We start from the raw sequence: 13,361 nt of genomic DNA, 5'->3' as shown, positions 1-13,361 counted from the left end.
AGAATTTTGTTGCGTTCAATACTTGAAAATTCTTAAAGATATACATCATAAGTGATGGACATTGTTACATGCAAATTTTTACAGTCATAAATTTGTGCTAGATATGACGTTATGGTCACAAAATACGACGTAATAATCGCAAGGGCCAATATCTGTACAAAACAATGGCGGACTCACCTTTTGCGGAAACTTTGTAGTAATTTTTCAGTAAATGGTAGAAAGAAAAAAAATTGTAAAACCCAGTTGATAATACTAGTGTCGGACATGTACCTAAGCGGAAATCCTCCTTATGTCATAATATATCCACCAATCATTATTTGCGCAATATAGTGCTTTTTGGAAATATTTTGTAGTGTTATATTTATTAAAAATATAATCCTCGAACCAAACAGTATAAAAATAATAAAAATAATATCAAAAATGTCGGCCTCCGCTTGATAATGACCAAAACGACTGCGGAATGACGAATATCACCAGCATTAAAACAGGCAAATATTAGATTAATTCTCAAGACTGTTTCACTCCGAAAGAATCTTCTACTTACTCCCGACACCACCCCCGGATTAAGGTTTTTTTTCAACTTTGTTTTGTAATATACTTTCAAATGTAACATTGTTTCAAATTCAAAGAGAATTTCAGAAAAAGTTTATGCGAACTCGCTGTCAACATTTTTTAAATTAAAAACATCCTAGGTTATATCAGGTATGATGTATAGAACATAGCATATGTATATATGGAACTAACAAAGACATAAGCCACGCCCAGAACTAAAGTAGATTTATTACTCAACCAGGTGTTCTTTGATGTTCAACATCAGATAAACCATTATATTTGATAAAAGAATTTATCACAAAAAAGATCAATACCACTGCCTTTAAAACAGAGGTGATTTTTTCTCAAACCTAACCAACTCCCACACATGTGGCAATGTCTCCCATGGGACGTAGTTTTGGAGTCAAATAGAAAGTTGGGTACATTAAATTTCTTTCAAGGTGCTGTTTTCAATTAGAGTCATTTGAAATCCAAAGATAATGCTTATTGTACATTTTAATTGATATTTTTCATTAATAACAGGAATGGTGTGTAGTGCTTTATTTATTTTTAGACAATGGATGTTGTCTGTTTTCTTAATTAAGCGACGTTGTCGTTCCCTCGAATGAATAACGTTGTGGTTAAGTTGTTTAACATTACGTATTGTTTTCAGAAGCGATATAATCATCAGTATAACATATGTGGATTTTGTGTTTATACTTCAAGACCATATGCTCGAGCGTGACTGTATATCCAGCCATATATATTGTAAAGAATTGTACGGGTTAATGTTAATTTTTCATGCCAAAACGACAATTTCGGTATTCAAACCAAATGGTGTTGGACGTTACTTGTATCTATGCCTAATCTCATATGAAATGAACACTCATTTACGACCTTATATATATAGTAATGTACGTACGTGTGGTCTATACTGAACAAATACATTTGTAAATGAAACGTACAAGTTCTTGACAGACAATAGAAGCAGAATGATATACTTAGACGTATAAGTATCCGTTACCCTTATCCGTTACATACAGTTATCATATTGTGCATCATTGTGATTTTTATTTTAAATAAATTTCACAGCATCTTTTACATTACAAATAAATTGTGTAAATTTGAAAGCTTATTTTCCTTTTTATATTCATCACAATTACTCATAATAGGATGAAAACTACAAATCAATTTTTGAACAAACCAGTCTGATTAAAATCAATGTCATTATTCTCTAGCAATAGAGCAAACAAAGGCCCAATACTTCTACATGTGCAAATCTGGTGAGGCTTAGATTTCACAAGTGTCTTAACCAGGACAAGACAGTCTCACGTGTACAGCATACAAACGTAATAATTTATAAAAACTGGATAATAACTCTGCTTTTTTCATCACTTTCTACTGCTTACATTGACAGCGTTTAGCTTTTGGTGATCATAAAAATTATTTAAGCTTCTGAACCGAATAACATGCATGTTTGCGTTGCATTATATATATATGACATATCCATAGACTTCAACCATATAATATTTTTTTTGCACTTGTGCATGAAAAGGTGGTTTGCTTGCACGTAAATGAAGACATTTTTTTATGTCACGTAAATGAGGACATTTTTCTATTCAGTATTTATACGTCCTGTCTAATGCTGATATGCATTATCAACATGTTTATTGTTTGATGTTTCCGTTGCACGAAGGTTACCAGCAAAAAGCGTGATACCGTGATACCAAGGTTCTCAATTAGTATAATAAAGTAAGTAATGAGTTAAAAAAGGTCTTCTCACTAACTTTATCATAATAATAATCAAATTACCACATCTGGGGCAAATATTTAATATACAATACACACTTTTGTCATTAACTGGTCATCTCTGGTTGAGTTGAGAGTTTCTAAGTCATATTCATTTGCCGTATTTAACACCATTGAATTTCTACGATATATGTCATGGTTCCTGATATATGAATACAGATCACGATCATATTGCATTCTCTGAAAAATATATTCACTCTCTACATGCAACATTCATGTACATGGCTAGCTGTTCTTAAATATCATTTTGTTGTTTTTGTTAACAACACCCTAAATTAATATTTTTCTAAATGCATATCATTATCCCTGGCACACCAAGTCATTTCAAATTATTCATTAATGTTTCACAAGTCATATGTTGTCCATATACTCAAATATAAGATTATAAAATACAATTTAAGAACATCGCAATATATCTGCAATCGTTAATGGGTAGTTTTGTATAGCACGTCTTTATAATCATAGCAAAAGTGGGATATGAATGATAAAATGCATTGTATTGATCAAAATATTTTTCTGCTTTATAGGAAGGGCCCTATCACGTAATTGCATTCATATGCTAATAGAAAGTAATAACGTGCAAGGAAAAAAATTAATACATTGAAATTTCCATAAACATCTATGTTAAGGACGTTCCGAACAGTGATCGAATGCGCTGTTTGTTCGGACCTCCTCGGGTCAATGAGTGTATTCGGAACTTCACATGAAAACTCTTTTGCGACTAAGATTATGATGAATAGCGATCTATATGTTATCCGTCTAATGATATCTTACCTTTTAACGTTAAAATCAGGATAGTTTAGTCGATAAACAGCGTATATGTCGATATCATACTTCGTTCGGTTTGCCAAAAGCTTGATACGGGGTGAAAATTAAAGTTTGTACGGTAGGTGTAGGACCTAGTTTCGACAAACTAGAAAAAATAATGTTGTCAGATCTTTGAATTTGGCTAGGCTAATATAACATGAAGCTACATGTATCTTTTGAGAAGCAAATTACATAACTCATACAAACGGACTGATATATGCCGATACGGTCTCCATCTTTACTGAATAAAATGAGATTTCATAACAATCAAGTGATTAAAAACATTTTCTGTTCAACTCAGTTAAAACTGTGAACATTTGACACTTAAAATACATGTATTTTAAGGGAGATGCATAATTAAATCAAGATATTCCAATTTTGCCGAGTAATCCTCTAGTATAAAACTACAGATACAGACCCTTTTAGGCCTCATTTACACGCATTCGCGGGAAAAATTCACAATTAATGTATTTTTAAGAGTGGAAACTACAATGAGGTCATTGATAGCCATAAAAACTTACATATTAAAGATAAAAAAAATGTTGTTGTGTGTAATATTTCAGTCAATTACCAAGCTTTGAAAATATGTGTGTAAAATTGTTTTTTGAGAAAAATAGACGGTAAAGTCGGGTTATTGAGAGTACAATAATTCAAAACCGCACTGTCAAATTTCAAATAAAAACCTTAACAAACAGTTTATCAACCAATCTTTCAGTGAGAAAATTTTAAAGAAAATTAAACGAGGGGACATTTTTAGGCCTAACTGTATCGAACCACCTTAAGTTACATTTTTTATACTATTGATAGTATATTTTAATCAATTTTGAATTTAAACTTCCAAGCATCAATTCATTTTGGTAGTACTTGAGGCTACTAAGAAATATTTCAGGTAATGAAGGTGAATGCCAAAATGCAAGACATGTTTTGTCGTCGCATTTGAAGACCAAAATAAAAAATATTAGTGCTGTAACGGTATTCTTGAGCCAATCATTGTTGAATATATTTCGTTAAGTTCAATTTTTGATGTAAAAAGATAAAGGGCGTTTACCTTGGGTTGACTCTAAATCGACATGGGTTTTTCAAATAGACCTACTTTCCGGATCGTGATCATGACAAGCTATTTTATGTCAAATTCACCTGAAAATATTTGTATGTGTAAACATGTTAATATGTTGTGACGGTATGCTGTATACTACCGTGATATAACTATGTATATATCTTACCTTAGGCTACTTAATCAATATGTATTGTAAGAGCCGTGGTGGCCGACTGGATAAGATGGCACGTCATATTACCACAAACCCTCCATTGCTGGGTAGGCCTAGCGACTTCAACTCCCATATGGGGCAGTTGCTAGGTATTGACTGCTAGTAGGGTTTTTTTTTCGGGATTTCCTCCACCAATTAACTTGGCACGTTTTTAATTGACCCCATTGATAGGACATTATACTAATAAAACAAAGAATTGTTGGAAATTCAGAACAACACACTCGGTATAACAGTTATCAAAATAACGTCTTTCTATTCAGATCAAATACAACGACAGACGTCTCACTTTTTGACTAAAGAAACAAGAAGTGCAACTTGCTGTTAACGTTCGATACAAATTCTATAATTATCATTAGTCCTATAACCCCAATGTTTGAGGGGCTACTTCGCTTTGATTTTGAATGTCACGTTTGATATTTGTCTGGTACTGAACGTAGATCGTTGGTTTTTCCTTGGAGACTCCAGATTTCACGGCAGCCCGAAATAGAATATGTTTCAATCTCAATTTACCAGTATATAAGAATGACATTTTCGAAAACAGCGTTCAATACTTGAAAATTCCACTTAAAGATATATGTGCCGTAAGTGATGGACACTTTTGACATGCTAATTTTTCTTCAATAATCTATTTTAAACCATCAGGTTTAATGAATTACCTTTTGAAAACATTCAAACAGGTAGACACACCTGCATGTTGCCCTATAAACATTAGTTCCTACATAGAAGTTATACATTGAAAAATTCTAGTTTTAATGCCCTATATCTATTTAGATGGAAACATACCTGAAGAAATCAATTTAACAATTATCAATAACATTGTAAATATGTAAAATGAAATTGTAGACCAGAACTTCGCATCATGGGCTGTCCGCATGTGCTCATTTCACTATGTTGTAGATGAAACTGAATACAGATTTTCAGCAGTACTGTCAAAAATCATTTTCAGCTCTTGTTTACTTTAACACGGATTTTTACAAACGATAACAGAGTCGTCTACAAAAAAATAAATAATGTTTTTTGTTTTCTAGTCTCAATTACAACATATCATGTAAAAAGCCGAAAAATAGATACTCTGTGTAAATACCGCATGTACACGTGTTGTACTTTAGTATCTATTTTTGTTCAACCTTCTCTTTGCGGATATAAATGTCTACTGTATAGACACGTTTTTATAAGTTAAACATCCTATGAAAATTGATTTCTATTGTTAACGTATTAACAATCTATAATGCAAATCTAGCTGGGATTTTTACAGTTCAGATACAGCCATTTCATGGTTTTTTTTCATTATTTTAGATAACTACTGCTATAAACGGCAAAACTGCTCTTCAGAAAGGAAACAATGAGTAATGTTTGAAAATCAATATAACTAGAATGTTGATTAATAAATTCAAAACCTTGTGCGGCGGCAAAATTAACAATTTCAGAAGGTTATGATAACAGACTAATGAACGGTTTTCAAGCAATGTGATTTATTCTTTCATTATATCCTTTTCATCGTGATATTGGATTGTTTAGTTCATCGATGTATTGTTATAGGGACATTGAGGAAAATATATGCATAACACAAACCGAGATTGGTGTTTAATGCCGAGGTTGTCTTTGACGATTTTTTTCCTTTCATCTTGCTTTTTATTTTAATCAATGTTAACCATTCATCGCTGGCTGACTTTAGAAATAATATGCAGATTATATGATGTTTGTCTAATTCCGACGAGTATTGAGCGCAGATGAAGTTACCTGGTAGAAATGTAAAGATGAGAACATCGGTAGCCAGATTTGGTATCACGGCTTTACTACTTTTAGGTAAGTAGAAATACCTCGAATATACACTTACAAATTTCACATCACACTTAAGATACATATCGTGTTTAATTACCGGCATCTTTTTTATATAAAGTCTTTTTTTAGAATTTATTATATTTTTAAATGAGTTAGGTTTAACCTCCTCTCTTCGTTATTTGCATTAACATTTGTAGATTACCTGTTTCCTTTGTATTTTCTAATAAACACTTGTTTAAACACACTTGGTTAATCAGATATATATTTCAGAATATGTTTCTCTTTTATGTTTGTCTTTTAAAATGTTTCTCTTAAAACAGATTTCAAAACTACTTATAGGATAGCTTTTTCAATATAGTATTAAAAATATAATGATGATCAATTGTAATTTATTGCATTTTTTCAAATAATTGAATGTTATGTGTAATTGAGGCAAGCTTCAATTGCACGTAATGGTAATTTAATCAATTACATTACAAACAATCATGTAATGCCGAATTACTTTCAATTACATGTGATCTGTGTTTTTTTCATGGATATGGATATATATAGACAGTAGATATAATCTGCCGTTTTTGTCATCAATATTTTCCATAATTTTGTTCTTGATTATCTTTTCTTAAAAACACTAATTCGCCTGTTTTAGTTTTAAATTGATAACAAATAATTATGCGTTAACTGCTGGCTGTAAAGCACCTTTGAAAGGCTAAGTAAAATTGAAAAGGTCCCGCTACCAATTCCAGTAACATCGTAAGTGATAGTCCAACTGATAACAATCAATATGTACGTTGTAAAACGGAACCAGAAACGCCAATCGTATCGGACAAAAATGTAGCTCCGCGTGCTAATTCTCCCCGAGAGGAATATTGCAGGAAGGTTTGTAGCCCTCTTTGCATCGACTGCTATAGAGTCTTCCAATATACTTATACATTATATTGTACTAACAATTAATGATTCAGTCGTCGTTTTCGTTTTCTTCTACCGACATTCAATTTTAAGTATAAGTGCTATTTTGTTTTAGTTGATGAAACTGCTGATTACATGTTACTCACTATTTCCTATGTGTCGACAAATTAAAAGTCTACCGCAAATTCTTTAAGGTGTTCGCAAGTAACGTCATCAACGTATTATCATGCTTATGCAAATGCGGTTTTATAAATTAATATTATCTACTACATCGTATTTCGTTTTTAAAGCGTCTGTTACGGGTCAAAATCATTGGATGGACCTGTCAACTGTTCAGCATGGCCTACGACTCGACGGACAGACATTCTTGATCAAAAACGAATGCGGTATACATCATTGTTTCGAGATGTGCAGAAACAGAAAATACTGTAAGAGTGTCAACTATAATAAATTACATCTTATTTGTGAGCTAAATTTAGACAACCTTCGAAACGATACCCATCTGACTGACCATCACGATTACATTTACGCCGGAAGACCTATCCTAAAGACTCTTGTACGACAGGTAAATATCCAATTTCACAATACGAACAATCAAAAGTGACCGATTGACTTACGAAGGGAGGTAATCGTCTTAATAAATTAATATCTTTTTTGGTCGTTGATACTGTTTACAGACAGGCGGTTTTGATGGTAGCGAATATACTTTGCCCTTATTATGATGCTTTAAAATTACATTTGCCGGAATTTTCATACTGACGATGCAAGTAAAGCTTTTAACATTTTATTCTCTACCAAAAAGAATTAAATTACTTACCATGAATAAATTTTGGTTTGCCAAATTCACATAACAGCTCAAATGCATTTTGAATACTGATTTTCAATAGATTATCAAAGACCAAATTAGCATGCCAATGTTCTTAGCTTAATTATGTCACTTTTATAATAGAGGTTCCCCAACAAGTGACTGTTGTTTATCATGTTTATCAAACTCGAGTTAGTTAATTTTCAAATTTTGAAAAGATACCAGCTTTAGCGATAAACATGGTAAACAGCAGTCACGCGTTTGGGAACTTATTTATCCCATAACTTTAGCTCTACTGGAGTGTGTAAACATGCTATGGAATTTATCACATGGTTTTTCCATTGTGAAACATGCATAGTTATGGGATAAATCTGCTCCTATCATGCCAAAGCAATATTCCTTCATTCCTCTTTAACGCTTAGTAGAGGGAATATCATAAGAGAAATGTATAATTAGATTTCTCTAAAAAACCAATGTATACATGTACACCGAAGCCTTTTAAAAGTTGCGATTGGTATATATTCCAAAGACAAGGTACATGTATATGCAAATAACAGTAGCTCTTAATAAAAGGACCATTTAATCATATCAAACAAATTTGTTGTATGATATTAAAATTAGATATGTACCACCATCGACAGAGCATAAACGATATCCATCATTGGAAAAAAATAATGTTAAATCGTCTTTATATATGTCTAATTAACACCAAAATGCATATTGAATGATTGATTTTGCTTTTTGTCCATGCACAATCTATTCGTAATTCCATATACGGCATAGTACATTTGTATCATGGCCTTTTTTCGAGATGCAATTGATTATTTTCAATATTTTTATCTTACTAAAATCAGACCAAATTTTTCAGTGGTGGTAATGGTGTTAAATTAGTAATTTTGTAAATGAAGAAAAATTCAAATTTGTTTACTCCTGTTTTTGATACCGAAAATTACTATTCGTCGATGCATCTTTAAGGTGTATCTGTTTTCATCAGACAGGTGACTGCTTCTCGATGGGCTGTTCGGTGCCAAATACTACCTGTGTTGAACTTCGAAGCGGGAGCATATGCATCGGTAAAGAAATATAAAAATATATCAGGTTCACATATGTCCACTGACAACAATAATCAAAGATTGGGCGTCCGTTTGTATGCGCTCATTTGCACAAAAATATAACTCTTTTTTTCTCTGTACTGTATCGGCGGAAGCGTACAGTTATATGGTTGCCGCCAAATAAAACTTTTTCGTTAACCTGAAAATCATTTTCCTATGTAAGCCTATAGCTAATACGCTTTCGTATTTATAAGTTAGGAGTCTGGCCTTAGAAATTAAATTTATGAAGTAATTTGATCTAGCTATTAAAATATGTATCTCTGTCTTAGAATTATTCTAAACCAATATAAAAACAAACTATTTAACTTGTAATATATATTTTACGTTTCAAATTACTTCTAAAATCTTATGTGAACGTAAAGCACTTGACTGATACAAAACAAAATAAAAATATAATTTTATATGCTTATGATATACTTGGGAACCCATACTTTTAGTTGATTCCCATGTGACGTTTTCTAACGTTTTGTTTATTTTTTCACGTCAACAACAGTACCAACACAATGTAAAAACATGAGCAAATCAATAAAAAAATCCTCATCAAAAATATTTTGTGGGTAAAAACAAACAAATTTTACATGACTCCAACAATGTCACGTTCGCAGGGATCGATCTAATCTTTGTTAGTCTATCTGAAACAAAAAATGCAAAACAAACTTTGTAGCCATCAAACGCCTTACTACATCATAAAACCTTGTGTCAAATAATTCAAAATTTAAACGTTTCTTAAAAAACAACAATAACAAAAAAATCAAATTGATTAAATAAATAAATAAATAAATAAATAAATAAATAATAAATAAATAAATAAATATCGATGGCCTAAGATTGGTTCACATTATCATTTTTTGATATTACAGAAGAGCAAGTCTCTATATTGAACACCAGCCCAACAACAAGCCCTGTGCCAGGTAAAGTGTCAAAAAAGCACAAAGCATACAGACAGTTGTCATAATACAGTTCGCCAGTGAACATTTTACTATATATGCTTAGATCGATCTAATCTTTGTTAGTCTATCAGAAACATAAAATGCAAACCAAACTTTGTAGCCATCAAACTCCTTACTACATCATAAAACCTTGTGTCAAATAATTCAAAATTTAAAAGTTTCTTAAAAAATAACAATAACAAAAAAATCAAATTGATTAATTAAATTAAATAGAATAAAAAATAAATAAATAAAATAAAATGAATAAATAAAATAGATAAATAAATATCGATGGCCTAAGATTGGTTCACATTATCATTTTTTGATATTACAGAAGAGCAAGTCTCTATATTGAACACCAGCCCAACAAAAAGCCCTGTGTCAGGTAAAGTGTCCAAAAAGCACAAAGCATACAGACAGTTGTCATAATACAGTTCGCCAGTGAACATTTTACTATATATGCTTAGTTATTTAACATATTTTAATGATATTCCTAACTAACTGTAATAGCAACAAACAACTTTTACATGACTCCAACAATGTCACGTTCGCAGTGATCGATCTAATCTTTGTTAGTCTATCAGAAACAAAAAATGCAAAACAAACTTTGTAGCCATCAAACTCCTTACTACATCATAAAACCTTGTGTCAAATAATTCAAAATTTAAAAGTTTCTTAAAAAATAACAATAACAAAAAAATCAAATTGATTAATTAAATAGATAAGAAAATAGATAAATGAAATAAAATAAAATAAATAAATAAATAAATAAATAAATATCGATGGCCTAAGATTGGTTCACATTATCATTTTTTGATATTACAGAAGAGCAAGTCTCTATATTGAACACCAGCCCAACAACAAGCCCTGTGTCAGGTAAGGTGTCAAAAAAGCACAAAGCATACAGACAGTTGTCATAATACAGTTCGCAAGTGAACATTTTACTATATATGCTTAGTTATTTAACATATTTTAATGATATTCCTAACTAACTGTAATAGCAACAAACAACTTTTACATGACTCCAACAATGTCACGTTCGCAGGGATCGATCTTATCTTTGTTAGTCTATCTGAAACATAAAATGCAAAACAAACTTTGTAGCCATCAAACTCCTTACTACATCATAAAACCTTGTGTCAAATAATTCAAAATTTAAAAGTTTCTTAAAAAATAAACAATAACAAAAAAAAATCAAATTGATTAATTAAATAGAAAATAGATAAATGAAATAAAATAAATAATAAATAAATAAATAAATAAAATATCGATGGCCTAAGATTGGTTCACATTATCATTTTTTGATATTACAGAAGAGCAAGTCTCTATATTGAACACCAGCCCAACAACAAGCCCTGTGTCAGGTAAAGTGTCAAAAAAGCACAAAGCATACAGACAGTTGTCATAATACAGTTCGCCAGTGAACATTTTACTATATATGCTTAGTTATTTAACATATTTTAATGATATTCCTAACTAACTGTAATAGCAACAAACAACTTTTACATGACTCCAACAATGTCACGTTCGCAGGGATCGATCTTATCTTTGTTAGTCTATCTGAAACATAAAATGCAAAACAAACTTTGTAGCCATCAAACTCCTTACTACATCATAAAACCTTGTGTCAAATAATTCAAAATTTAAAAGTTTCTTAAAAAATAACAATAACAAAAAAATCAAATTGATTAATTAAATAGATAAATAAATAAAATAAAATAAAATAAAATAAAATAAAATAAATAAATTAAATAAATAAATAAATATCGATGGCCTAAGATTGGTTCACATTATCATTTTTTGATATTACAGAAGAGCAAGTCTCTATATTGAACACCAGCCCAACAACAAGCCCTGTGTCAGGTAAAGTGTCCAAAAAGCACAAAGCATACAGACAGTTGTCATAATACAGTTCGCCAGTGAACATTTTACTATATATGCTTAGTTATTTAACATATTTTAATGATATTCCTAACTAACTGTAATAGCAACAAACAACTTTTACATGACTCCAACAATGTCACGTTCGCAGTGATCGATCTAATCTTTGTTAGTCTATCAGAAACAAAAAATGCAAAACAAACTTTGTAGCCATCAAACTCCTTACTACATCATAAAACCTTGTGTCAAATAATTCAAAATTTAAAAGTTTCTTAAAAAACAACAATAACAAAAAAATCAAATTGATTAATTAAATAGATAAATAGATAAATGAAATAAAATAAAATAAATAAATAAATAAATAAATGAATAAATAAATAAATATCGATGGCCTAAGATTGGTTCACATAATCATTTTTTGATATTACAGAAGAGCAAGTCTCTATATTGAACACCAGCCCAACAACAAGCCCTGTGTCAGGTAAAGTGTCAAAAAAGCACAAAGCATACAGACAGTTGTCATAATACAGTTCGCCAGTGAACATTTTACTATATATGCTTAGTTATTTAACATATTTTAATGATATTCCTAACTAACTGTAATAGTAGCAAACAACTTTTACATGACTCCAACAATGTCACGTTCGCAGTGATCGATCGAATCTTTGTTAGTCTATCAGAAACAAAAAATGCAAAACAAACTTTGTAGCCATCAAACTCCTTACTACATCATAAAACCTTGTGTCAAATAATTCAAAATTTAAAAGTTTCTTAAAAAATAACAATAACAAAAAAATCAAATTGATTAATTAAATAGATAAATAAATAAATGAAATAAAATAAAATAAATAAATAAATAAATAAATAAATATCGATGGCCTAAGATTGGTTCACATTATCATTTTTTGATATTACAGAAGAGCAAGTCTCTATATTGAACACCAGCCCAACAACAAGCCCTGTGTCAGGTAAAGTGTCAAAAAAGCACAAAGCATACAGACAGTTGTCATAATACAGTTCGCCAGTGAACATTTTACTATATATGCTTAGTTATTTAACATATTTTAATGATATTCCTAACTAACTGTAATAGCAACAAACAACTTTTACATGACTCCAACAATGTCACGTTCGCAGTGATCGATCTAATCTTTGTTAGTCTATCAGAAACAAAAAATGCAAAACAAACTTTGTAGCCATCAAACTCCTTACTACATCATAAAACCTTGTGTCAAATAATTCAAAATTTAAAAGTTTCTTAAAAAATAACAATAACAAAAAAATCAAATTGATTAATTAAATAGATAAATAGATAAATGAAATAAAATAAAATAAATAAATAAATAAATAAATAAATATCGATGGCCTAAGATTGGTTCACATAATCATTTTTTGATATTACAGAAGAGCAAGTCTCTATATTGAACACCAGCCCAACAACAATCCCTGTGTCAGGTAAAGTGTCCAAAAAGCATAAAGCATACAGTCAGTTGTCATAATACAGTTCGCAAGTGAATATTTTACTATATAT

At 30.7% G+C, this 13,361-nt stretch overlaps 1 protein-coding gene across 1 annotated transcript in view; it reads left to right on the top strand.

The window, feature by feature from the left end:
• LOC138319528 (uncharacterized) overlaps positions 1 to 13,361 on the top strand; it is a 42,434-nt gene that overhangs the window by 20,156 nt on the left and 8,917 nt on the right. The window contains exons 2-9 of the mRNA XM_069262679.1: positions 9,881 to 9,931; positions 10,284 to 10,334; positions 10,775 to 10,825; positions 11,263 to 11,313; positions 11,762 to 11,812; positions 12,261 to 12,311; positions 12,748 to 12,798; positions 13,235 to 13,285. Coding sequence (XP_069118780.1) covers positions 9,881 to 9,931; positions 10,284 to 10,334; positions 10,775 to 10,825; positions 11,263 to 11,313; positions 11,762 to 11,812; positions 12,261 to 12,311; positions 12,748 to 12,798; positions 13,235 to 13,285 — 408 coding nt within the window. The remainder of the gene's footprint in view (positions 1 to 9,880; positions 9,932 to 10,283; positions 10,335 to 10,774; positions 10,826 to 11,262; positions 11,314 to 11,761; positions 11,813 to 12,260; positions 12,312 to 12,747; positions 12,799 to 13,234; positions 13,286 to 13,361) is intronic.

Source organism: Argopecten irradians, chromosome 3 (genome assembly GCF_041381155.1).
Source record: "Argopecten irradians isolate NY chromosome 3, Ai_NY, whole genome shotgun sequence".
In the NCBI taxonomy this organism is placed as follows: domain Eukaryota; kingdom Metazoa; phylum Mollusca; class Bivalvia; order Pectinida; family Pectinidae; genus Argopecten; species Argopecten irradians.
Note: the sequence above shows the minus strand (reverse complement) of the source record. Positions and strands in the feature narration are given on the sequence as shown.